This window comes from Mixophyes fleayi, chromosome 4 (assembly GCF_038048845.1).
Source record: "Mixophyes fleayi isolate aMixFle1 chromosome 4, aMixFle1.hap1, whole genome shotgun sequence".
Taxonomy (NCBI): Eukaryota; Metazoa; Chordata; class Amphibia; order Anura; family Limnodynastidae; genus Mixophyes; species Mixophyes fleayi.
Window position 1 is genome coordinate 6,952,400 of NC_134405.1, and position 27,927 is coordinate 6,980,326.

At 48.4% G+C, this 27,927-nt stretch overlaps 3 protein-coding genes and 1 long non-coding RNA gene across 10 annotated transcripts in view; 2 read left to right on the forward strand and 2 right to left on the reverse strand.

Moving 5' to 3' along the window:
- LOC142150981 (uncharacterized) overlaps nt 1-27,927 on the forward strand; it is a 114,899-nt gene that overhangs the window by 62,372 nt on the left and 24,600 nt on the right. The gene's annotated exons all lie outside the window — the stretch shown is intronic.
- Nucleotides 1-27,927, reverse strand: part of LOC142150999 (uncharacterized) — a 510,250-nt gene that overhangs the window by 24,208 nt on the left and 458,115 nt on the right. For 2 of the 5 annotated variants that reach the window (XR_012691120.1, XM_075206249.1), the window contains exon 1: nt 1,687-1,752. The exons of the other annotated variants lie outside the window; for them this stretch is intronic. The gene's annotated coding sequence lies outside the window, so the exon portion shown is untranslated. Of the gene's footprint in view, nt 1-1,686; nt 1,753-27,927 lie in introns of those variants that run through there. 5 annotated transcript variants of the gene reach the window in all.
- LOC142151024 (uncharacterized) lies at nt 3,533-14,824 on the forward strand. The gene is made up of 3 exons (XR_012691127.1): nt 3,533-3,795; nt 8,743-8,815; nt 14,729-14,824. It is a non-coding gene; the product is annotated as an uncharacterized LOC142151024 (long non-coding RNA).
- Nucleotides 20,868-27,927, reverse strand: part of LOC142151006 (oocyte zinc finger protein XlCOF8.4-like) — a 393,475-nt gene continuing 386,415 nt past the window's right edge. For all 3 annotated transcript variants that reach the window (XM_075206264.1, XM_075206265.1, XM_075206263.1), the window contains one exon: nt 20,868-21,589. In XM_075206264.1, coding sequence (XP_075062365.1) covers nt 21,030-21,589 — 560 coding nt within the window. In that variant the 3' untranslated portion in view covers nt 20,868-21,029. The remainder of the gene's footprint in view (nt 21,590-27,927) is intronic.

The window sequence follows — 27,927 nt, forward strand, 5'->3', positions numbered from 1 at the left end:
GGGGATGTGGGGTAATGGGGGAAGAAGGAGGAGGATGGGGGCTAGTCTCCAGCACTAGACAAGCTATGTGTTAGTGACACTTGGTGAGGGGTGGTTGGGTAGGAGGTGATAGTAGGGGGGATGTGAGGTAATGGGGGTAGAAGGAGGGGATGGGGGCTAGTCTCCAGCACTAGACAAGCTATGTGTTAGTGACACTTGGTGAGGGGTGGATAGGTAGGAGGTAATAGTAGGGGGATGTGGGGTAATGGGGGTAGAAGGAGGGGATGGGGGCTAGTCTCCAGCACTAGACAAGCTATGTGTTAGTGACACTTGGTGAGGGGGTGGTTGGGTAGGAGGTGATAGTAGGGGGATGTGGGGTAATGGGGTAGAAGGAGGGGGATGGGGGCTAGTCTCCAGCACTAGACAAGCTATGTGTTAGTGACACTTGGTGAGGGGTGGTTGGGTAGGAGGTGATAGTAGGGGGGGTGTGGGGTAATGGGGGTAGAAGGAGGGGGATGGGGGCTAGTCTCCAGCACTAGACAAGCTATGTGTTAGTGACACTTGGTGAGGGGTGGTTGGGTAGGAGGTGATAGTAGGGGGATGTGAGGTAATGGAGGTAGAAGGAGGGGGATGGGGGCTAGTCTCCAGCACTAGACAAGCTATGTGTTAGTGACACTTGGTGAGGGGTGGTTGGGTAGGAGGTGATAGTAGGGGGATGTGAGGTAATGGGGTAGAAGGAGGGGGATGGGGGCTAGTCTCCAGCACTAGACAAGCTATGTGTTACTGGCACTAGGTGAGGGGGTGGTTGGGTAGGAGGTGATAGTAGGGGGATGTGAGGTAATGGGGTAGAAGGAGGGGATGGGGGCTAGTCTCCAGCACTAGACTAGCTATGTGTTAGTGACACTTGGTGAGGGGTGGTTGGGTAGGAGGTGATAGTAGGGGATGTGAGGTAATGGAGGTAGAAGGAGGGGGATGGGGACTAGTCTCCAGCACTAGACTAGCTATGTGTTAGTGACACTTGGTGAGGGGTGGTTGGGTAGGAGGTGATAGTAGGGGATGTGAGGTAATGGAGGTAGAAGGAGGGGGATGGGGACTAGTCTCCAGCACTAGACTAGCTATGTGTTAGTGACACTTGGTGAGGGGTGGTTGGGTAGGAGGTGATAGTAGGGTGATGTGGGGTAATGGGGGTAGGAGGGGGATGGGGGCTAGTCTCCAGCACTAGACAAGCTATGTGTTAGTGACACTTGGTGAGGGGTGGTTGGGTAGGAGGTGATAGTAGGGGGATGTGGGGTAATGGGGTAGAAGGAGGGGGATGGGGGCTAGTCTCCAGCACTAGACAAGCTATGTGTTAGTGACACTTGGTGAGGGGTGGTTGGGTAGGAGGTGATAGTAGGGGGATGTGGGGTAATGGGGTAGAAGGAGGGGATGGGGGCTAGTCATGGTGTGTGAGCCCCTCTGTGGTGTATGGGGTGTAGCTGGTCTGGGTAATAAGTCTCTCACAGCTCTGCCATTATAATAACCAGCTCTGCTATTACTAACAGCCTTCTGCTGACTGCAGCAGGAGCACAATGAGGATTATGTAGCAGCTGATGTGAGAGCTCAGCCGCATGTATGAAGTCCTGATCGCCGGGAGGCTGCACATAAACATGGGGTAACTCTATGGGGGTAATTCCCGCTGTCTGATATATTATTATAGGGAGATATTACCTCAGCCTTGTACAGGGCCCGGATGTAGCTTCCAGGTAAGATGGCGTCTGAGAGATCCTGTGGCCACGCCCCCTCTGCAGTGTAAACAGTTGCCAGGGGCGGAGACCAATAGTGTCTGGGAGACTACGGGAAAATGGCCGCCGCTGTCCCGCACTGAGGACAATACAGTGATTCTATCACTAGATCTCTCTGTGTAATGACACGTGACCATGACGTCACCCCCGGAGCTCAGGCCGGGAGCACAGTATAGATCTATGTAGAAGGACGGGCAGTGTCTGTACCTGGAGATCCTCCATCATCAGAGGAGAGAAGAAATATTATTATACAGGACAATTACTGTCAGGAACAATAAATACATAGAAAGTAATAACAGGTTATAAAGCTGCAATGAGTGAGAAATGCTTTGTTACGGATACAGTCATATATTGTGCCAGTATATTCCGCAGAGGTCCCTGTACTGCCCCCTCCCGGCCCTCTCAGGTCATTACTAGATATCACCAGCTCATGTGACTGCAGCGGTCACATGGTGCCCAGTGCAGGAGCCAAGGTAAGAAGGAGGGATGGGGGGGGACATGTGTGACTAAAGGTGCTGAAGGGGGGGGACATGTGTGACTAAAGGTGCTGGGGGGGGGGACATGTGTGACTAAAGGTGCTGGAGGGGGACATGTGTGACTAAAGGTGCTGGAGGGGGGGACATGTGTGACTAAAGGTGCTGGAGGGGGGGACATGTGTGACGAAAGGTGCTGGGGGGACGGACATGTGTGACTAAAGGTGCTGGGGGGACGGACATGTGTGACGAAAGGTGCTGGGGGGACGGACATGTGTGACTAAAGGTGCTGGAGGGGGGACATGTGTGACTAAAGGTGCTGGAGGGGGAGACATGTGTGACTAAAGGTGCTGGAGAGGGGAGACATGTGTGATTAAAGGTGCTGGAGGGGGGGACATGTGTGACTAAAGGTGCTGGAGGGGGGGACATGTGTGACTAAAGGTGCTGGAGGGGGGAGGACATGTGTGACTAAAGGTGCTGGAGGGGGAGACATGTGTGATTAAAGGTGCTGGAGGGGGGGACATGTGTGACTAAAGGTGCTGGAGGGGGGGACATGTGTGACTAAAGGTGCTGGAGGGGGGAGGACATGTGTGACTAAAGGTGCTGGAGGGGGGGGACATGTGTGACTAAAGGTGCTGGAGGGGGGGGACATGTGTGACTAAAGGTGGGGGAGGGGGAGGACATGTGTGACTAAAGGTTCTGGGGGGGACGGACATGTGTGACTAAAGGTGCTGGAGGGGGGGGTCATGTGTGACTAAAGGTGCTGGAGGGGGGGACATGTGTGACTAAAGGTGCTGGAGGGGGGGACATGTGTGACTAAAGGTGCTGGAGGGGGGGACATGTGTGACTAAAGGTGCTGGAGGGGGGACATGTGTGACTAAAGGTGCTGGAGGGGGGGACATGTGTGACTAAAGGTGCTGGAAGGGGGGGACATGTGTGACTAAAGGTGCTGGAAGGGGGGGGACATGTGTGACTAAAGGTGCTGGAAGGGGGGGGACATGTGTGACTAAAGGTGCTGGAGAGGGGGACATGTGTGACTAAAGGTGCTGGAGGGGGGGCGACATGTGTGACTAAAGGTGCTGGAGGGGGGACATGTGTGACTAAAGGTGCTGGAGGGGGGGACATGTGTGACTAAAGGTGCTGGAGGGGGGGACATGTGTGACTAAAGGTGCTGGAGGGGGGGGGACATATGTGAATAAAGGTCACCTGCATAAGCGTGTGTCAGTGTGTGTGACCTGTTTTTACGTGTGCGCATGTGTGTATGAGACCTGTATTTGTGTGTGTCCGTGTGGTTTGGACTGGCCCACCGGGGAAATCCCCGGAGGGCCCCAATGCCAGATGGACCTGCCTCCTACACTATGGTTGATGGACCGGCTGGTCCCTTCCACGGGACCAGTCGTCCTATTGTTTTGCTGTCGCAGGTTGTAATGATCTGATTTCTCCTCTTCTGTCCTCTTCTAGTGATCTCATCACGTCTCGGATCATCACGCACCAGCTCACATGTGCAGAAGGGGAGAATAGAGGTCAGAAGTCTCGGCTTGTGCAGTGTTGGATGAACAAAGGTCAGTGTAAATAGAGAGAGGGTCAGTCCAACAACTTCTTGCTTCATCACACAATAGAGATACGGCATCTACAGATGCATTAAAGTTTTGCAAGAGGGGACTTTTCTTGTTCCATGTGGCCTTGTGACAGGGGCTCATCTTTAGGAAAAGAGATATTAACCCCCACTTTAATTTGTTAGGTGGGATATGTCCTGGGTTTAAGGGAAAATAATAGCTTACAACTGCAAATGAATGCACCGAGGTCCAGAGAAATGTTCTCAAGCCAGGCTACATAGGTTGTGGAGCAGAACAAGAGGCAGCGGTTTTACAGGTTGTGCTGAGGTGTTTGTAGCAGTGGAACTGTAGTCTGAAGAGCTTACATTTCATCCTGAAGTAGCACAAACCCTCATGCTCATTGTGTAAGGGCTGTGATTTGCTGAGAGAGGGTCCGGACATTAGATTATGCAGCTTCCATACTTAGGCTTGGATATACTGACAGGTGTATACAAGGAAGCCTGCAGAGAGCAATGACCACTGTTACTGGAGACTCGGCTAACATGGTCTGGATAATGTACAGAGTATTAGGATTGCCAGAGATAGTCATCAAATCTAAAAGGACAAGGCAAGAGAATATTTGAATGAATTTAAATCCAATCGCCAATAATGCACACATTATAAGTCTGTAAGAATAATCAATATATAAACAATGTCAGCAACAGATAGACAAATCAGTTTTGGTAACGATAGGAGCAGACCCATCGGAGATTTTTCCAAAAGTGATACAAGTTACAGATTTATATATTAACTATTGATAAGAGCAACTTTTTGTCTGGCTTTTATTTCCAGGGGCTTTAAATACAGCTGCACCACTGTTACATCATAACCGTGCTCACAGGAGCAGGCTGCAAATGGGCAGTATACAGAGAGAGAATGATGGACAAGAGCCTTCCTCTGGAACATGGAGATTCTCCCTCTGTACCCCGCTCACGCTGCCGGTGGTTCTCCCTCTGTACCCCGCTCACGCTGCCTGTGGTTCTCCCTCTGTACCCCGCTCACGCTGCCTGTGGTTCTCCCTCTGTACCCCGCTCACGCTGCCTGTGGTTCTCCCTCTGTACCCTGCTCACTCTGCCTGTGGTTCTCCCTCTGTACCCTGCTCACTCTGCCTGTGGTTCTCCCTCTGTACCCCGCTCACGCTGCCTGTGGTTCTCCCTCTGTACCCCGCTCACGCTGCCTGTGGTTCTCCCTCTGTACCCCGCTCACGCTGCCTGTGGTTCTCTCTCTGTACCCCGCTCACGCTGCCTGTGGTTCTCCCTCTGTACCCCGCTCACGCTGCTTGTGGTTCTCCCTCTGTACCCCGCTCACGCTGCCGGTGGTTCTCCCTCTGTACCCCGCTCACGCTGCCTGTGGTTCTCCCTCTGTACCCCGCTCACGCTGCCTGTGGTTCTCCCTCTGTACCCTGCTCACGCTGCCTGTGGTTCTCCCTCTGTACCCCGCTCACGCTGCCCGTGGTTCTCCCTCTGTACCCCGCTCACGCTGCCTGTGGTTCTCCCTCTGTACCCCGCTCACTCTGCCTGTGGTTCTCCCTCTGTACCCCGCTCACACTGCCTGTGGTTCTCCCTCTGTACGCCGCTCACGCTGCCTGTGGTTCTCCCTCTGTACCCCGCTCACGCTGCCCGTGGTTCTCCCTCTGTACCCCGCTCACGCTGCCCGTGGTTCTCCCTCTGTACCCCGCTCACGCTGCCTGTGGTTCTCCCTCTGTACCCCGCTCACGCTGCCTGTGGTTTTCCCTCTGTACCCCGCTCACTCTGCCTGTGGTTCTCCCTCTGTACCCCGCTCACGCTGCCTGTGGTTCTCCCTCTGTACCCCGCTCACGCTGCTTGTGGTTCTCCCTCTGTACCCCGCTCACGCTGCCTGTGGTTCTCCCTCTGTAACCCGCTCACGCTGCCTGTGGTTCTCCCTCTGTACCCCGCTCACGCTGCCTGTGGTTCTCCCTCTGTACCCCGCTCACGCTGCCTGTGGTTCTCCCTCTGTACCCTGCTCACGCTGCCTGTGGTTCTCCCTCTGTACACAGCTCACGCTGCCTGTGGTTCTCCCTCTGTACCCTGCTCACGCTGCCTGTGGTTCTCCCTCTGTACGCCGCTCACGCTGCCTGTGGTTCTCCCTCTGTACGCAGCTCACGCTGCCTGTGGTTCTCCCTCTGTACGCCGCTCACGCTGCCTGTGGTTCTCCCTCTGTACGCCGCTCACGCTGCCCGTGGTTCTCCCTCTGTACGCCGCTCACGCTGCCCGTGGTTCTCCCTCTGTACCCCGCTCACGCTGCCCGTGGTTCTCCCTCTGTACCCCGCTCACGCTGCCTGTGGTTCTCCCTCTGTACACCGCTCACGCTGCCTGTGGTTCTCCCTCTGTACACCGCTCACGCTGCCTGTGGTTCTCCCTCTGTACCCCGCTCACGCTGCCTGTGGTTCTCCCTCTGTACCCCGCTCACGCTGCCCGTGGTTCTCCCTCTGTACCCCGCTCACGCTGCCTGTGGTTCTCCCTCTGTACGCCGCTCACGCTGCCTGTGGTTCTCCCTCTGTACCCCGCTCACGCTGCCCGTGGTTCTCCCTCTGTACCCCGCTCACGCTGCCTGTGGTTCTCCCTCTGTACACCGCTCACGCTGCCTGTGGTTCTCCCTCTGTACGCCGCTCACGCTGCCTGTGGTTCTCCCTCTGTACACCGCTCACGCTGCCTGTGGTTCTCCCTCTGTACCCCGCTCACGCTGCCCGTGGTTCTCCCTCTGTACACCGCTCACGCTGCCCGTGGTTCTCCCTCTGTACCCCGCTCACGCTGCCCGTGGTTCTCCCTCTGTACCCCGCTCACGCTGCCCGTGGTTCTCCCTCTGTACCCCGCTCACGCTGCCCGTGGTTCTCCCTCTGTACCCCGCTCACGCTGCCAGTGGTTCTCCCTCTGTACCCCGCTCACGCTGCCCGTGGTTCTCCCTCTGTACCCCGCTCACGCTGCCCGTGGTTCTCCCTCTGTACGCCGCTCACGCTGCCTGTGGTTCTCCCTCTGTACCCCGCTCACGCTGCCTGTGGTTCTCCCTCTGTACCCCGCTCACGCTGCCTGTGGTTCTGCCTCTGTACACAGCTCACGCGGCCTGTGGTTCTCCCTCTGTACCCCGCTCACGCTGCCTGTGGTTCTCCCTCTGTACCCCGCTCACTCTGCCTGTGGTTCTCCCTCTGTACCCCGCTCACGCTGCCTGTGGTTCTCCCTCTGTACCCCGCTCACGCTGCCTGTGGTTCTCCCTCTGTACCCCGCTCACGCTGCCTGTGGTTCTCCCTCTGTACCCCGCTCACGCTGCCTGTGGTTCTCCCTCTGTACCCCGCTCACGCTGCCCGTGGTTCTCCCTCTGTACGCCGCTCACGCTGCCCGTGGTTCTGCCTCTGTACCCCGCTCACGCTGCCCGTGGTTCTCCCTCTGTACCCCGCTCACGCTGCCTGTGGTTCTCCCTCTGTACGCCGCTCACGCTGCCTGTGGTTCTCCCTCTGTAGACCGCTCACGCGGCCTGTGGTTCTCCCTCTGTACACAGCTCACGCTGCCTGTGGTTCTCCCTCTGTACACAGCTCACGCGGCCTGTGGTTCTCCCTCTGTACACAGCTCACGCTGCCTGTGATTCTCCCTCTGTACACCGCTCACGCGGCCCGTGGTTCTCCCTCTGTACACAGCTCACGCGGCCCGTGGTTCTCCCTCTGTACCCCGCTCACGCTGCCCGTGGTTCTCCCTCTGTACCCCGCTCACGCTGCCCGTGGTTCTCCCTCTGTACCCCGCTCACGCTGCCTGTGGTTCTCCCTCTGTACCCCGCTCACGCTGCCTGTGGTTCTCCCTCTGTACACCGCTCACGCTGCCTGTGGTTCTCCCTCTGTACCCCGCTCACGCTGCCTGTGGTTCTCCCTCTGTACACCGCTCACGCTGCCCGTGGTTCTCCCTCTGTACCCCGCTCACGCTACCCGTGGTTCTCCCTCTGTACCCCGCTCACGCTGCCCGTGGTTCTCCCTCTGTACACCGCTCACGCTGCCCGTGGTTCTCCCTCTGTACCCCGCTCACGCGGCCCGTGGTTCTCCCTCTGTACCCCGCTCACGCTGCCCGTGGTTCTCCCTCTGTACCCCGCTCACGCTGCCCGTGGTTCTCCCTCTGTACCCCGCTCACGCTGCCTGTGGTTCTCCCTCTGTACCCCGCTCACGCTGCCTGTGGTTCTCCCTCTGTACACCGCTCACGCTGCCTGTGGTTCTCCCTCTGTACCCCGCTCACGTTGCCTGTGGTTCTCCCTCTGTACCCCGCTCACGCTGCCTGTGGCTCTCCCTCTGTACCCCGCTCACGCTGCCTGTGGTTCTCCCTCTGTACCCCGCTCACGCTGCCGGTGGTTCTCCCTCTGTACCCCGCTCACGCTGCCGGTGGTTCTCCCTCTGTACCCCGCTCACGCTGCCTGTGGTTCTCCCTCTGTACACAGCTCACGCTGCCTGTGGTTCTCCCTCCGTACCCCGCTCACGCTGCCTGTGGTTCTCCCTCCGTACGCCGCTCACGCTGCCTGTGGTTCTCCCTCTGTACCCCGCTCACGCTGCCTGTGGTTCTCCCTCTGTACGCCGCTCACGCTGCCTGTGGTTCTCCCTCTGTACCCCGCTCACGCTGCCTGTGGTTCTCCCCCTGTGAGCCGCTCACTCTGCCTGTGGTTCTCCCTCTGTACCCCGCTCACGCTGCCTGTGGTTCTCCCCCTGTGTGCCGCTCACGCTGTTGTTGGTTTATACATATTTTAAATTTAACATAAGAATACATGATTTAGTTACATACATGCTTTATCTCTTTTCCAAATAGTAACTTATATAGAAACACAAGTTTCATTCGTATCTAATATTCAGTTCCTTTAAATGTCTAAAGTGTTTACTCATGTCTCGGCTTTTCATATTTCTTGTACCTATCCTTTTTTCTCAAACAGGAGCCCAACATTCCAGGATCTAGAAAAGCAACTACTGAGTTAAGACACCAGGAAGTGAAAGCTGAAAGAACAGGTAGGAGAGAGCAGGATAGCTGCCAACTGTTCTGATTCTGGTGGAACAGTCCTGATTTTGGGTGTCTGTTCCCCTTTGTTCCAATCTTGGAGCTGGGGCCCAGACTGTGCACTTTTTATGTACACTCCATTCATATATGCTACAATATGGCACTAGTCATGTCCTCTGTGGGCTGGCCCTCTAGTCTCACACTCAGATGGCTGGCCACACCCCTTCTGGTGGGTCCCTACCCTTCATGTCCCAGTCCGGCATCTCTGGTCTATCACACTGGCCAGAGATGCCGGTAGCTGGGAAAGCGTTGGTACTGAATGTTGGGTCTAAACCTAAACGGATTAGATTTGGGTCTAATCTGCAGGTCACATGAATTACAGCAGGGAAGAAGTTGTCAAAGCAGGATCTTGAAGCAAATGATGTTTATTAGCTCAAGTGTCCCAATAAGGACAGTTGCATAAGCCAGTCTGTGGTACTAGCGATCTTTCCAGAAGTACAGATGGTATGATACTGATACATTACATGGTCAAACAGGGCCATTTTTAGTAGGGATGAGCGGGCTCGGATTTTAGCAATCAGAACACCCCCGAACAGTGCCGATCCCGCCGATCGCAAAACTCAAAACGAGGCAAAACCTCATAATCCCGCCATCGGATCTCGCGAGATCCGGATTAGTTCATGGGAAGATGTGAATTGTTTATGAATGGAAGCCTGAGACTGGACGCTATCAGACAGGCTGATCAGAGGGAGTACACGATGATTGCTGAACTTCAAAATGTTACCACCATTGAAACAAAAAAGGTTCAGCTCAACATATACGGTAAGAACTAACCATGATCCATAATGTAATAATTTCCTCGGTTATGTTCAGTGGCAGCCATACAATACATATATGCTGATGGTGCAGATGCATTCTCAAGAAGTGTTTGGCTTTCACAATCAGCAATGAGCAAAATCATCAGAAGAAATTAGCATCTGTTACTTAAAGATGATGTGTTAGGAGGTGTTCTCCCACAGTACCAGAAAGTAGTCTTTAGAAGAGCCTCTAACCTTAAACAGAAGCTGGTCTCAAGTTCTTTGCCGAAAAAGGAACCAATAATTGGTTAACACAGGAAACTAAGATAAAGGGGTTTTATCTCTGCAATGATTGCTCAGCATGTAAGAATACTGGAGGAACTACTACAAAAGCCATTAGGGAATTCTCTTTAAAAACAACCCAGCAGAAGTTCAAACTAAAGGAGAGACTTACCTGTGATTCAACAGGAGTCGTGTACATAGTTACATGCCCATGTGGACTACAGTACATTGGCCGGACCTGTAGAAAACTGAAAATAAGGATTTCGGAACATATACGAAACATTGGTCTGGAGACACATAATCTTTCTAACCATTTCAGACTAAAACATCAGAAAGACCCGAAAGGTATGAAGTTTATGGCCTTTCAACTGGTGAATAAAGACTGAAGAGGAGATTACAACAAAAGGTTGACTCCGCAGAGTCACAATGGATATACACCCAGGGACTTTAGCACCGGCAGGTTTGAACTTATTTCTTTTTTGTAATATTTTGAACTACAGGAATTTGTCCTCATATATTTGCCAAACAGGATTGTAGCCGGCATGAGGGAATATATATGCTCTGGAGTATTGTATTTATTCCACCTTATTCCTGTGATGGAATTAGTCCGGCCAGTTCCCTTTCAGCTTTAGCACATTAATCATTGTGGTATAGTATATAGTTTATGTAACATTTCCATCGATTTTGGATGGATTATTTCCATGTAATAAGAACATCCCAATAAGTTTGGATCATTTAGATCAATATATATGATGTCTGTAGAAATGTGATAATTTATGATTGATTGCGTCTTTAAATGAAGCCTCGTTATCTATTTAACACCTTTATGTGGTGATGCTGTGATAATACCCAGTATTTGTTTTAAAAATATACATACCGCAGTATTTATACTAGGGGTGTGCACCGGCCACTTTTCGTGTTTTGGGTTTTGGGTTCTGATTAGCTTCAGGTTTTGGGTTCGGATTGGTTTTGCCAAAACACCCCACTCAAGGTTTTGGTTCTGATTTTTTTTAAAAAAAAGTGCTAAAATCCATATTTTTGGGTTTTTTTTTTACTCCTACACTATTATTAACCTCAATAACATTCATTGCCACTAATTTCCAGTCTATTCTGAACACCTCACACCTCACAATATTGTTTTTAGGCCAAAAGGTTGCACCGAGGTAGCTGGATGTCTAAGCTAAGCGACACAAGTGGGCGGCACAAACACGTGGCCCATCTAGGAGTGGCACTGCAGTCGCAGACAGGATGGCAGTTTGAAAAACTAGGCCCCAAAGAGCACATAATGCCAAAAAAAGAGGTGCAAGATGGAATTGGCCTTGGGCCCTCCCACCTACCCTTATGTTGCTGAAATAGGACATGCGCACTTTAACAAACCAATCATTTCAGCGACAGGGCCTACAAAACTTTGGCTGAAATGATTGGTTCGTTTGGACCCCCACAAAACGAGCTGGCAAAGAAAAAAAAGAGGTGCAAGATGGAATTGTCCTTGGGCGCTCCCACCCACCCTTATGTTGCGGAAAAAGGACATGCACACTTTAACAAACCAATCAATTCAGCGACAGGGCCTACCAAACTACTGTGGCTGAAATGATTGGTTTGTTTGGGCCCCCACACAAAAAAAGCTATTCATCTCTCCCTGTACAAACTAAACTGGCTCTACTGAGGCAAGATGTCGTCCTCATCCTCTGATTCCTCGCCCCCTTCAGTGTGTACTTCCTCATCCTCACACATTATCAATTCGTCCCCGCTGGACTCCACAATCACCGGTCCCTCTGTAGTCTCTGGAGGCCATTGCCCGTCTTGATTGAAGAATTGATAATTCATTTTTATGAACATCATCTTCTCAACATTTTGCGGAAGCAACCTCCTTCGCCACTCACTGACCAGGTTCCCCGCTGCACTAAAAACTCTTTCGGAGTACACACTGGAGGGGGGACAACTCAGGTAAAATAGAGCCAGTTTGTACAGGGGCTTCCAAACTGCCTTTTTTTCCTGCCAGTAAAAGTAAGGACTGTCTGACATGTCTACTTGGATTTTGTCAGCAAAGTAATCCTCCACCATTTTTTCAATGGTGACAGCATCCAATGCAGCGACAGTAGACATGTCAGCGATGGTTGGCAGGTCCTTCAGTCCGGACCAGATGTTCTCTGCATCCCCGTCAGCAGGTCGTTTAGGAAATCTCAGCTGTTTCCTCGCAGCCACAGGTGTGGAAGAAAATGAAGGAGAAGCTGTTGCCATGTCACTGTCCTCTTCAGATGACAATCTCCTGACCAGCAGGTCTTTGCACCGCTGTAGACTTGTGTCCGCCGAAAACAGAGACACAACATACGCTTTAAACCGAGGATCGAGCACGGTGGCCAGAATGTATTCCTCTGACTTTACACCCGAGGATCCTGGCAAAGCGTACGAAGGGCTTCATCCACAAGAGCTACATGCTTTGTGGAGTTGCAATGGTTTACCAGCTCCTCCCTCACTTTCTCCAGCTGCTTCTGCAACAGCCTGATCAGGGGAATCACCTGACTCAAGCTGGCAGTATCGGAACTGCCTTCTCATGTGGAAAGTTCAAACGGCTGGAGAACCTTGCACAACACGGAAATCAGTCTCCACTGCGCTTGACTCAGGCGCATCCCCACTCCTTTGCCTATGTCGTAGGTGGCTGTGTAGGCATGAATGGCTTTTGCTGCTCCTCCATCCTCTGCAGCATATAGAGGGTGGAGTTCCAGCGCGTCACAACCTCTTGTTTGAGCTGATGGCAGGGCAGGTTCAGGCTTTTCTGATGTTGCTCGATTCTGCGGTAGGCAGTGGCAGAATGCCGAAAGTGTCCAGCAATTTTGCGGGCCACTGCAAGCATATCCGGCACACCCCTGTCACTTTTCAGGTAATGCTGCACCACCAAATTTATTGTGTGGGCAAAACATGGCACGTGCTGGAAATTGCCCATATGTAATGCCCGCACAATGTTACTGGCGTTGTCCGACACCACAAATTCCCAGGAGAGAGTAAGTGGGGTAAGCCACTGCGAAATGATTTCCCTCAGTTTCTCTAAGAGGTTGTCAGTGTTGTGCCTCTTACTGAAACCGGTGATACACAACGTATCAGGCGTTTCGGATATGCTGCTACTGATGCAGCTGCTGCTGTTGCTGCGGAAGGCGATGCATCTACCCAGTGGGCTGTCACAGTCATATAGTCCTTAGTTTGCAATGAACCACTTGTCCACATGTCCGTGTTTAAGTGGACAGTGGGTACAACCGCATTTTTCAGAGCACTGAGGACACTTTTTCGTACTTCTCTGTACATCCCAGGTATCGCCTGCCTAGTAAAGTGGAATCTAGACGGGATTTGGTACTGGGGACACAATACCTCCATCAACCGTCTAAATCCCACTCCACTAATGGCGGACACCGGACGCACGTCTAAAACCAACATAGCTGTTAAGGACGCAGTTATCCGCTTTGCTATAGGATGACTGCTGTCGTACTTCGTGCTCATGGCAAACGACTGTTGTACAGTCAATTGTTTAGTAAAAGACGTAGCGGTCTTATGACCTCCCCTCTGGGAAGATGACCGACTCCCAGCAGCAACAGCAGCAGTAGTAGTAGGCGTAGCATTGCAAGATCCTCCGGAAGAATCCCGGATTGAAGAGGACTCAGTCATGCCGGTGACATGGCCTGCATGACTATCTCTGACCGAGATTGTGGAGGAAATTGACGAGGAGGGTGTTGCTGATGTGGATACAACGGCAGCAAGGGATTTAGGTGTCCCTGGACTGCTGACGGTCCTAGCCACAGATCCTGAACTAAACACTGAATTATGAAGGTTCTTCAGGTGACGTATAAGGGAGGATGTCCCTAGGTGGCCAAGATCCTTACCCCTGCTTATTGCAGCTTTACATAAGGTACATATGGCAATACAATTGTTGTCCGGATTGGGATAATAATAATTTAAGACCGAAGAGGTGGATTTCTTGGTCTTCTGGCCAGGCATGACGATGGGCTTTTTCTTCCCATGGACAACAACTGTTTCCCCCCCCCTGGTGCCTCATTTAAGATAACCACATCAGCATCCTCCTCATCAAGTTCCTCCTCAGCGCCAGCTACATCAATAGCCTCCTCCTGGTGTACAACATTGACACCTTCATTATCCAAATCTGGATCTGCACTGTGGGTGATCCTTCCAGCATATGCAGAGGGCGTGCTGCAAATGGTGGAAGGAGCCACCTCTTCCTGTACAGTGATGGGAAGGTCAGGCTTCACAACCACCAACACCCTTGGACTCGCCTAGATTATAAATAAAGATTTCTTTACACATAGATGAAAAATCCTTTTAAGATGGTCCGCAAAGATTTTTGTATACATTAATTTTAACATTTGAAATTGCCAAAACCGGAAGTGTTGCAATAATACTTGCGTTCCATGCCTCGGTATAGTCACTTCCAGGTTGCGGTTCAGCTTTGTTTTTTCACCGGAAATGGTCAGAAATTTCAATAAACTTTATTCATTGCTCCTTTTATATTATAGACAGTTAGTTCTTCTGCGTTCCACATCGGGAATCAACTTAACTATACAGTATTATGCAAAACAGAGTCAATGGTAGTTAGACTTTTGCATTATAAAAAAAACATATTATTACAAGGATGTTATGTTGAACATATTATAAATGGTCTTCCATTAGAAAAACATGAAAGAAAAAATAAAGTAAAAGTACATATAGGGACATGTAAATGTCATTTAAATAATTTAGATCTCTTATGTGCATATAATAGAAATTACAATGTATGATGGTATTATGAGATGAATTGTTTATTTCAAAATAATATTAATAATATTTGCTGTGGATTTGCAGGAATGATGATCCTACATCTGAAAAGAAGGTGAAAAAAAGTCAACAAAGCAACATAATCAGCTTAAAAAACATTTTAATTCAAACTCCTTATTTACACCATAAGGGACAAGAGCATTTAATTTATACATCCGTCATTTCTCATGTCACTAATATTTTTTCTAAATTACTGCTTCCAACTGATTGACCACTTGTATGCCACAAAAATCTTCATAGAGCAATTATGGATTTGTTTACAGAATGTGTCTTTTCCTGTTTTAATATTATATAAATGTTCTGATATTCTTTCTTTCAGTGGTCTAGATGGTTTCCCTACATTTAGTAATCTGCAACAACATTCTAAACCATATATACGATTTTTTGCATTACATGTAATGAATTGATCAATTTTATATGTAATGCCATTGTGGGTAAATTGTGTAATTTTTGAATTTTTTGTTTTTAATGGTTTTATATCCTGAACAATCTCCATATCGCAAAAAATGTTGCGCTAACAAAAATTCAAATATTATTCCCCTGAACACATATAAAAGGATTGTTATATTACAAAATGACGCTATATCTACATATTTTCTTCTTTTCCCATGTACCATGCATAATTGAATAAAAAAAACCAGAAGCAGAGCCAGAAGCAGATTCGTACCTTCCTGGGGATGTGTGGATACTGTAGATCCTGGATCCCAGGTTTTTCTATTCTGGCATTACCATTGCAGGAGCTAGTCTCTTCCTCAAAACCAGAACGTGTCGTACACACAGAAGAGTCAGAGCAAGCGTTCTTTAACCTTAAAGATAGTCTGACTAGAGCACCTGCATTGGGAATACCTGATTATGAAAAGCCTTTTGAGCTATACTGTACGGAAGTTGATGGTTGTGCAGCAGGTGTCCTCACACAGAAACATGGTGACGCTAGCAGACCGGTAGCATACTACAGTGCACAATTGGACACTGTGGCAAGATCACTTCCAACATGTCTCAGAAGTGTAGCAGCAACTGCTCTTCTGGTAAGTAAGAGCGAGGACGGAGTATTAGGACATAATTCAACTGTTTATACACCCCATGCTGTATCAGCTGTGTTAAATTCAGCTCAAACCAGACATGTTTCTTCAGCTAGATTCACAAAGTGGGAACTAGCTCTGATGGCACCCTCAAACATCACCATCAAACGATGTAGCACCTTAAATCCAGCTACATACCTTCCATATGTGTCTCTAGAGACACAAAGGGTGGGAGGCGAGGAGATCCTGGTTGATGATGCGTTAGGCAAGAGTACTGATACGCATGATTGAATGGAACACCTGAACCAGACCTTTACTGCAAGGCCCGACATACATGACACCCCCTTAGAAAATGTAGATTTTACGTTTTATACAGACGGGAGTTGTCATAGACAGACAGAGACAGGAGAGCTATGTATTGGTTACGCTGTTGTAGACGATCAGGATGTGGTAGAAGCTGAACCCCTTGGCCCACCTCACTCAGCCCAGGTGGCGGAACTAGTAGCATTAAGGAGAGCGTGTGAGTTGGCAGAAGGTAAATCAGCCAATATATATACTGTCTCTAGGTACGCCTTCGGGATAGTGCACGATTTTGGGGCCCTTTGGCGTCTTAGAAACTTTACGACAGCAGCAGGTACACCAGTGGCACACTCACAACACATAAAAGGACTTCTGACAGCGATACAATTACCCAGAACGGTAGCCGTCATAAAGTGCAAAGCCCATACACCTTTGAAGAAGACCCAGTGTCATTGGACAACAACAGGGCAGACGAAGCTGCTAAATTGGCAGCAGGGCAACCTATGACTGTATCGACTGAGACTATGATGGTTTTTCAGACATTAGACATGCAGAAATTAATTGAAATGCAAGATTTGTGTTCCCTGCAGGAAAAGGCGGTCTTGAAGGCGAAGGGATGTGGTCAAGAGTCCTCAGGACTCTGGAGGGATGGACAAGGTAAGCCTGTAGCTCCCCGAACGTACTATCCAAGCCTGGCTGAAGCAGCACACGGTCTGACTCACCTGGGTAAAGAAGGTATGTGCAAACTGGTGAGAGCATACTGGTGTGCTCCTGGATTTTCCTCTCGGGCTGGTAAGAAAGCAATGTCATGTCTTGTTTGAGGAAAAATGTCGGGAAAACTATTCCAACTAAGCCATCCCACATCCCTCCTACAGACGGACCTTTTCAGGTAATACAAATTGACTATATCCAATTACCACCGTGCAGGAATCTAAAGTATGTGTTAGTGTGTATTGATGTGTTTTCCGGTAGGGTAGAAGCATATCCAGCAGCCACTAATACTGCTGTGTTCACTGCAAAGAAAATTGTACAAGAACTTGTGTGTAGGTTCGGTATCCCTAGAATCATTGAAAGTGATAGGGGTACCCACTTTACTGGTGATATCTTCCAGAATATGTGTAAGCTCATTGGAATCAGTAGCAGACTTCACACCCCTTACCGACCACAAGCCAGTGGTAAGGTGGAAAGAGTAAATGGTACTATAAAGAACAAGCTTGGTAAGATAATGGCTGAAACTGGGTTGGCATGGCCTGAAGCTTTGCCACTAGTCCTCCATAGCATTCGAACCACTCCTAGACCTCCTCTTAATCTGTCCCCCTTTGAGATACTGTTCGGACGACAACCTCATTTGATTGTGAGTCCGCAAGACGACTTAAAGTGTAATAATGAAGTGACTGTGCAATATCTTATTAAAATGAGCAGACAGCTGAAACAACAACAAAAACTCAAAATGCTGTCACCTGGTATGCCAGAAACGAATTGTCATGATGTTGAACCTGGGGACTATCTTATGATCCGCAATTTCTTACGTTCAGGTTGTTTAACAGACCGTTGGGAAGGCCCGTACCAAGTGCTGCTGACCAGTACTACATCACTGAAGGTTGCAGAGAGAGACACTTGGGTCCATTCCACCCACTGCAGGAGAGTCAATAACCCGAAGAAAGTGCGAGATAAAACTGAAACCGACGACACAGATCTGTCACTCGTAAATCTGTTCCGGGAGACCTAAGGCCCGCAGTCAAGACACCTGAACCAGAGACGTTGCATCAGTACTATCTTTCCAGCTATGGAGTGGTGGTTTTTGTTTTTCTTTTGTTCCGGGATTTTCCTTGTTTTTACTTTTTCTAGGACATTCTATTTTTGTGAAGGAGGATGGAGGACAGAGGAAGGTTCTGGCAGTGATACGGATGAAATGGAAATCGAGGAAAAGTTATTAGAATACCCAGAGCAGTCCATTATCAAGCTTGGTCCAGGGGTTATGAAAAGGTCTGCTAGCTCGGGAACTTGGAGACAGTGTGAGGGGCTATTGTCTGATGAGTATCGTATCTGCAAGTTCTGTGACTCCCTAGTTGAAGAGAGATGCATCCAGCGATGCCGATGCCGGTAATCTGAATGTGGACGGGCATCCTTTGGAGGATTATCACTCCCTGGTGGGTAAGGTGCTAAACCAAACCGAGTGCTGGGTGTGCTCTCACGTGCCGCAGGGGCAGCATAACATAGGACTAGTGCCATTCCCTCTAAACATATCCGAAGTACTCGAATTGAGGGGTGGGAGGCCCATAGAGGGAAGGTACAATAACACTAGGTCCCCTAGTCTAACGCTTCGACAATACTCTGTAGACAGATCTTTGCTGTGCCTAAATATCTCTCATGCAAAGCGTCTGCAGAATTGGGAAGCTGACCTATCAGATCAGACAATGGCTCGCCACGCTCATTTTGGAGGGAGACTGAGGCCACCAATAAGCAGGAATGTTGATGGAAGTCACAAATTAGGGCGTGTAACCAAACATAAGAAAGTATCCATTGGAAAAGTCTCTATAGATAATTGTAAGAATGTCATCCATGCTGACACGTGTCTTGAGCAAATGGAGGCACTAGGCATGGGTAGTTTTATCAAAACTCTGTGTGATATAATTAATGGACATACTGTTCCTTATGTTCTCCCTGACGATGTGTACTTTGTTTGTGGGAGGAAAGCTTATTCCTGGGTGACTCCGAGTTCCAAGGGCTTGTGTTTCTTAGCTAAACTGGTTCCTGAAATCATGACTATTACTCATGAAGAAATGGTTGGTATTCACAAGATTACATAACCACCATACATACACACACAGTATGAACACCGTGACAAGAGAAATTTGATTCCTGGTGAGGAACCCATAGCTACAAAATTGATTAGTGAAACCTCGGGTTTCCAAGTTATGGTTGCTTTAGATCTCACCAGGACCGCTCGGGGAACGTTAAACTTTAAATATATCCAAGACCTAGCTAAATTAATAGACAATATCACCGAGATGTATGATGACACTTTCACGTATACTGGAAGGGAGCTACAAGCGTACAAGAAGGAGTTGGTGCAACATAGACTGGTACTAAATTATCTCACCTCTATTACTGGTGGGTACTGTGTGACACTGGCCACCCAGTTTGGTGTCAAATGTTGCACGTACATCACCAATAATAGGGATGACCCTTAGGAGGTTATAGACTGGAAGATGGATGAAATTCTGCAACTGAAATGGGAATTTCGAAGGAACCATAATTCTTCGTTATATGAGGTCGGGGAAAAGGTGGAAAGTTGGTTCTCATGGTTGAACCCTGTGAAATGGTTCTCTGGTCTGGGGGAGTGGGTACAGGAAATGGTTGCTAGTGTAGGTAAGCTCCTTCTCCTTATACTGGGTGTCATCTTAGCAATTGGTTTATGTGTTCCTACTGTGTTGAAGTGTGGAAAACAGTCTTCTAGGAAAAACACTGAGAACGAGACTGAAAGGGTGGTGCAAGATACCGAGATCATGGTATGTGAAGAAGTGTTGTATAACCCTGAACTTTAAACGGTGATGAGGTGATAAAACTTAAAACTCACCTGTTCCTTAAGGCCTACCAACCATCCACTTAACCACTCACCCTTCTGTTTCTCCCCTGGCTCCTTTCCTCTCTCCCCGTTGCTTCACTGGCTCCCTTTTGTGCCTGACTTTGTTTACCCTCCCTTAGGATGTAAGCTCGAATGAGCAGGGCCCTCTTCCCTCCTGTCTCCATACCTGTTCTTCTGCTCCGTCTCTACTGTATCTGCCTGCTTGGAGTTTCTGAAGTACTGGTACTTTGTGTTTATTGTCCTGTACTGTTTTACCCTGTATAGTCTACTGTTTGTACCATGTTCGGCGCTGCGGAAACCTTGTGGCGCCTAACAAATAAACGATAATAATAATAATAATAATACTATCAAAGGGTGGAGCTGTCGAAGTCAGCAAATTGGATAAAGTCATTTCAATTAAAAATCGAGCAAACTTGGTTGTCATTGTTTGAAAAGATGCGTACGGCATGCTGCGGCGTGAAAGGGTACGCTACGGCATGGAAGGGCACGCTACGGCGTGGAATGGCGTACGCAGCTGCAACACATGGCAACAACAGTATTTAGTCTTTTACATACATTCGCAGAAACACGCACACTTGTAAAATAGTACACATTAATGGTAGTTGCAACACATAGTCATTTATGTCGAAATATAGTAGTATTTATGTGTAATATTATAAGTTATATGCATATCAGTAAAACATATGGTACATGTTGAAGGAATCATGTCATGTGTGGTATCATACTAATCCCCTTCACATTTGCGACTGTCCGGTTCACTCTGCGAAGGGATCGCAGAGTGCATACGCAAGTTATTTATGTTAAGGAATTATGGACTATTATGATTAGAAATCTTGGCGGGAAGATCAGAACCCATCCCCTGGAGAGATGACCCCCTCCTTTGGATTCCTGAGCTTAAACTAGCCTATGATCTGCAACCCCCTGGACCCTCCTGATGCCTGGACCAATAGAAGCCAGCCACACCTTTGCATTGTTTTACTGTATCTCTGTTTGCATATAAGCAGCAGCTCCTCATCTAGTGTTCAGTCACCTAGACCACAGACTTCAGGACTGAATGACTGTACACTGGATCCAGAGCGCCTGCGATAAGTAACGGCTGTACTTATTATTTTGCTTGAATATATTCTGCTACTTTTTGAGAATAAATCTTTGTGCGTTGGAAACACAAATCGAGATTCGACAAACGTTATTGGATAGCAACAAAACGCTCATAACAGCTATCACTGATGAAAGTTTTGGATTAACTGAAACGTACATTATGGATTAAAATTAATTTTTGACACTTTAGCTCTGGCTCAAATCCTTGAGTGCCGCCCTTTTTATTCAGCATGATTTACATCTGACTTGAGGTGAGCACCTGGGTCAGTAAAATGTTTGGACTGTTTTGAGTGCCAAGCTATCTACTGCTATATCATCTATTTTAATCAACTGATTTCACAATATTTGGAGTATCGCAGCAATCTTGTTTCATATCCAATTGCTTTTGTCCTGTGTGGATTTTCTGATGTTTAATAAGTCTTGATTTCTGTGTAAAACATTTCCCACACTCAGAACATGAAAATGGTTTTTCACCTGTGTGAGTTCTCTGATGTTCAAAAAGAGATGATTTACCTGCAAAATATTTCCCACACTCAGAGCAAGGAAATGGTTTTTCACCTGTGTGAGTTCTATGATGTTCAAAAAGATTTGATTTTCGTGTAAAACATTTCCCACATTCAGAACATGGAAATGGTTTCTTACGACTGTGCGTGATCTGTTTTTTATGAAGAGATAATGTAACTGTAAAGATTTTGTTATCAGGAAAATATTGATCATGATCAGAGGGATCAGATGATTTATCTGCTCCGTGAAGTATTGGATGTATATTTATGGCAATGGGGTTTGCTCCTGGAGAATCTTGTGTGATGTTGTTATCATCTATTTCACAATCTGTTGAAACAATGAATTTTCCTTCTGATATATTCCTATGTTTGCATCCATCTGCTTTAAACAGAATAAATGTAAGGAAACAGACATCTAATTTTAAATTTACAGATTAAAATGCCCAACATTTTCATACTATCATCATCACCATTTATTTATATAGCGCCACTGATTCCGCAGTGCTGTACAAAGAACTCATTCACATCAGTCCCTGCCACATTGGAGTTTACAGTCTAAATTCCCTAACATACACACAGACAGAGAGAGAGACTAGGGTCAATTTGATAGCAGCCAGTTAACCTACCAGTATGTTTTTGGAGTGTGGGAGAAAACCCACGCAAACACAGGGAGAACATACAAACTCCACAAATATAAGGCCATGGTCGGGAAATGAACTCATGACCCCAGCACTGTGAGGCAGAAGTGCTAACCACTAAGCCACCGTGTATGAGTAAGTTGAAATGTTCAGATGTTTAATTTGCAAACTTCATGATAATTATAAAACTGCATTACCAAGGACAATGCATAGACTCAGCCAAAGTGACACAGATTGCATCAAGATTCATCAACTCCAGCCAAAATGCAGACTTTACACACTGTAATAACCACAAACAAGTTCTGCATTTACTTAGGAGTTGTGTTTGGTTTGATTGTTACCTTAATTGGTGCACCAAACAGCAACTGGTATTTGTATAATAATACATTTTATATGATGGTGCCAATAAATTATGTTCTTTAATTATAAAACATATAGGGCCTGATTTAGAGTTGGACGCAATACCAACTAATCAGTGCAAACAGCACTTTTAGCCAAGGATCCGTCTCAGCTTATATTCTGACTGAGACGGATCTCCTCCTTGCACCTCTCTGCGTTAGAGAGGAGGAGACTGGTCAGATCTCTGGGCTGGTAGCACACAATGATATAAAGTGAGGAGGAGACTGGTCAGATCTCTGGGCTGGTAGCACACAGTGATATGATGAGAGGAGGAGACTGGTCAGATCTCTGGGCTGGTAGCACACAATCATATGATGGGAGGAGGAGACTGGTCAGATCTCTGGGCTGGTAGCACACAATGATATGATGTGAGGAGACTGGTCAGATCTCTCTGCTGGTAGCACACAATGATATGATGGGAGGAGGAGACTGGTCAGATCTCTGGGCTGGTAGTGCACAACGATATGATGTGAGGAGGAGACTGGTCAGATCTCTGGGCTGGTAGCACACTATATGATGTGAGGAGGAGACTGGTCAGATCTCTGGCATGGTAGCACACAATGATATGATGTGAGGAGGAGACTGGTCAGATCTCTCTGCTGGTAGCACACAATGATATGATGTGAGGAGACTGGTCAGATCTCTGGGCTGGTAGCACACAATGATATGATGTGAGGAGGAGACTGGTCAGATCTCGGGGCTGGTAGCACACAATGATATGATGTGAGGAGGAGAGTGGTCAGATCTCTGGGCTGGTAGCACACAATAATATGTGAGGAGGAGACTGGTCAGATCTCTGGGCTGGTAGCACACAATGATATGATGTGAGGAGGAGACTGGTCAGATCTCTGGGCTGGTAGAACACAATCATATGATGTGAGGAGAAGAACAGGAGTCTAATAGGGGCTGATGGCTCCTGACTGTCCCATTGAGCAGATACTTAATCCTCATTAGTTTTTACTGCCAGATGAGGGTGTATAATATATGACTCTTATATTTACGAAATAAGCTGAGTATGTGACTGTGACAGGTCTATCAAAATGGCCATTCAGCTCTATTTTTGTTGTATTTATACTTTCTGTGTGTATTGCAAAATGCTTCTCTGATCAAAGGCTGGGCCGAGACATCTCCACATACCACGGTGTTGTCTCAGATACCTCTGCACATGAGTGAGAATATATTCTTTCTTATCAGTAATGTACCAACAGCAAGTCTGAAAATATATTCATACCCTTATTTGTAAGTTGATTCCAAGACCCTTTGCTCTCTGAGTATAACACTGGAATGTAACCTATTAGATATGAAACAATGAGGGTCTTGTGTAGAGTTGGCTGTAAGTGCGGATATTTGGGAGTAAAAACAGAATTTATACTTACGATAAATCTCTTTCTCTGAGTCCATCTGGGGGACACTGCTTAACCATGGGGGTTGAGTAGGGAGGGGAGGAGTCTGGCACCTAAAGAGTTAACTTTCTTCCTGCTGACAGAATATCCCCCCCCCCACCAATTCCCCACATACCTCAGTTTGATTACCAAAGCCCTAGGACGAGAGGCCAATCAACCAAGATACACCACTCAACAGAGGGGGGAGTGGAGAGAAAAGAAAAACAACGAAAAAGGGGGGGGACCGCAGTGTCCCCCAGACGGACTCAGAGAAAAAGATTTATCGTAAGTATAAATTCTGTTTTCTCTATCATCCATCTGGGGGACACTGCTTAACCATGGGGACTTACTAAAGCAATCCCTCTGAAGGGTGGGACCGCTCTGATCTCCTTGCACGTAGAACACTATGGCCAAAGGAGGCGTCCCCAGACGCAAATACATTAAATTGGTAGAATTTTGTAAAGGTATGGACCGAGGACCAGGTGGCTGCCCTGCACAGCTGGTCCGCCGTGGCTCCATTCCGTGCCGCCCAAGACGCCCCAACTGAACGGGTAGAATGGGCAACAATACGCTTTGGCACAGGGAGATTAATACGGACATAAGCCTCCCTGATAGTCAGGGTAAGCCATCTGGCAATAGTTTGCTTAGATGCTGGCCATCCCCGCTTAGAAAAGTCAAATAATACAAATAGAGAATCTGTCTTACGTATCTTTGCAGATCTCTTAACATATATACGTAATGCCCTCACTACGTCCAAATACTTATTTGTTTTCGTTCCTGGAGTCTGAGACTCCTCTCTGAACACTGGAACCACTATTTCCTGATTAATATGGAAACCTGAGACCACCTTAGGGAGAAAGGACGGAATAGTCTTTAAAACTGCTCTGTCCTCATGAAAGACCAGATAAGGTTCTTTGCAGGATAAAGCCCCCAGCTCAGAGACCCTTCTGGCCGAGGCGATAGCAAGCAGGAAGACTGTCTTCTATGTCAAGAACCGCCACTCTGCCGAGAGTAGAGGTTCAAAGGGAGGCTCCTGCAACATGCTAAGGACCAGATTAAGATCCCAAGGTTCCGCAGGATGTACGTAGGGCGGCTGGCAGTGCCGGATTAAGGGAATGGAGGGCCCCTGGGCTAAAGGGGCCTCCATTCCCCGTGAGGGCCCCCACGTGATCCGAGCTGCCCGCCCCCGGCACTTACCTCCTCCGGCGTACGCTCTTTACTGAGGAGGTCTCATGAGAGTGAGACTCACGAGATCTCAGTAAGGAGACTACAGCTCGCCGGGGAAGGACCGCAGAGAAAGTGCTCAGCAGCACTGATCTCGCCGGGGGTGCCCCCGCCCTCGACCGATCAATACTGCTGTTGAGCACTTTCAAGGGCCCCCTGGATGCCATAGGCTCCTGGGCTGTAGCCCAGTTAGCCCTATGGTTAATCCGGCCCTGGCGGCTGGATGTGAAGCACTCCCTGTAAAAAAGTCTTAACATCCGGAAGCTCCGCCAGCCGTCTGTGGAAGTACACTGACAAAGCTGATACCTGAACCTTTAAGGTTCCTAGTTTAAGCCCTGCCTCTAAACCACACTATAAGAAGGCGAGAAATCTAGCCAGACCAAAGGATCTAGAATTGTAAGCCCCCTTTTTACACCATTATATATATATATATATATATATATATATATATATATATATATATATATACATGCCAGATGCGGAGGTAGATCCTGGCCGAAACTGGCTTCCTGGCACTTAGGAGGGTGCCTACCACACCCCCCGAGAACCCTCTCTGGATTCGAAGGCTCTGCCATCAAATTCAGCCGGTTCAGATTTAGATGCAAGAACGGTCCCAGGGTCAGTAGATGGCTCCGTAGCCCTACTGGAGTTACCAGAAAGACTGGCATTGTTAGAACGTCCACTGCAACTGTCAGTGGATCTCTTGTTCTTGTGCAGAACTCTGGGACTTCTCTGCCTTTCGTTCGGTTGTCCTCCGCTGGTACTTCCAACAAAGGAAGGCCCCTGCCTGCTTCCTCCGAATGTCCCACCAAAGACATCTGGGGTGGATCCATGCGTAGGGTATGGTCACGAAAGATGTCACCATCTTTCCTAGCAGCTCCAAAGACCTGGGTACTGACAGCTTCTTGCCTATCCACTCCATCAGGGACCTTAACCTGTCCTGTGGAGGAAACATTCTGCTGCGTGCTAAGTCCCTTACTAGTCCCAAGAAACTCATTCTTAGACAAGGGATTCCCTGTGACCCTATAACACTCCAGAGGTTCAGCCCCGGACTGAACGACCCTTCTGGCTTCTGCACCACAATTGGTTTTGATTAAAATCCTTTCCTTCTCTGGTACCTCAAAACCTGTATAGCTTTGTTTAAACAAAGCAAATCATCATCATCATCATCATTTATTTATATAGCGCCACTAATTCCGCAGCGCTGTACAGAGAACTCATTCACATCAGTCCCTGCCCCATTGGAGCTTACAGTCTAAATTCCCTAATATATACACACACTCACACAAAGACAGACAGAGAGGGAGACAGACAGAGACTAGGGTCAATTTTTGATTGCAGCCAATTAACCTACCAGTATGTTTTTGGAGTGTGGGAGGAAACCGGAGCACCCGGAGGAAACCCACGCAAACACAGGGAGAACATACAAACTCCACACAGATAAGGCCATGGTCGGGAATTGAACTCATGACCCCAGTGCTGTGAGGCAGACGTGCTAACCACTAGGCCACTGTGCTGCCATGAGCTCTCTCTGCCTTGACTAAGGACAGTGAGGAAATACGGTTAATGAAAACTTGAGACAAACTGGCCCCATGAATTCTATCATGATATCCTGGACCTACCCGTCCGCCGAGGACTCTGTCCACTGCTGGGCGAGCCCAAGCAGCCGTCCTCCTACCCCACCCTCTGTGACCAGAGGCGGGTGGTAGTCATGCTGCTGGTCTATCCGGCAGCCTAGCAGAAGGGGCCTTTCCTGCTGCAGGGGTAAAGGATAACCTTTCTCTACGGGACTGTCTCCTGGTTCCAAGGCCCCTGAACTGCCAGACCCGCCCCGTAAAAAGGCTGTCTGAAAGAGCTAAACCTAGGCTTAGCCCTAGGTTTTGGAGTATTTACAGGCAAGGACGTCTTCTTACCCCCTGAAGCCTGTAAAATCCAGGAGTCCAACTCTGGACCAAATAGCATCCCACCTGTATACGGGATGGATTCTAAAAACTTTTTTGACTCTGAATCCGCATTCCAAGTGCTTAACCATAACGCCGTTCTAGCTACTATAGCTGTAGCCGAAATAGACGATGACATGGAGGCCGAATTGTGGACCGCTTCATATACATAGCCTGCTGCTTCCTTCAGCTGCATGGCCAGGGGTAGAAGATCTGAATCCTGCAGAGCGGACTCTAACTGCCCTGCCCAGACTTCCATACTGCTGGTCTGAGGCTAGTACCGGCGGCCAAGAAGACTGACTTCAGCAGGGATTCTAATTTACGGTGGGTCGCGTCCTGTAAGGCCGCTGACTCAGCTACAGGTAGAGTGGTCTGGCGAACCAATCTCGCCACAGGCGCATCCACCTTTGCCACTTGTTCCCAACGGGTCATATACTCCTCTTGGAGAGGATATAACGAGCCAAACTTCTTTGGCATAGAGAACCTTTTATCTGGATATTTCCAAGAGGCCTCTACAATATCTCTCAACTCAGCTGAGGGAGGGGACCTGACCACCTGTTTAGACGCTTTTTTTAAAAAGAGCGCGGTCCAAGGACTGCTTCTTCTCTACTTCAACAAATCCCAGGGTCTGACGAACTGCTTTAACCAGATCGTCCATACCCTGGTGTCTAGAGTTTCCTTCTGACTCTATTATGGACAAGTCTGAATCGTCCACCAATTCCGCTTCCTCCTCTGAGGAACTCTCAGAGTCAGACATTGACCACAGCGCCTTAGCTGGTCTACGTCTTTTAATACTACGTTTATGTCTGAGATTCTCCAGTAGTTGGTTAAGTCGGTCCAGGCCTTTAGCCACTGCTGACCAACCCACCTCTCCTATCTGGGATACCCCTAGGAGGGCCGGGGAGGGATTTAATCCTACCCCTGGGGAAAATGACTCCTCTGTCATTCCTCCTGTTATACCCTGAGAAGCCACTGATGTAGATGGGATCTCTACAGGTTTAGATAACAGTTTAACAAGGGTATCAACCCCTTGTGACAAGGTAGCCGCCCATTCGGGAGGCTCTACCGTCAGAATGGAGCTGTCTTTAGGCTGCAGTTTCACAGGAGCCACAGTGCAAGCAGCACAGAGCCCCC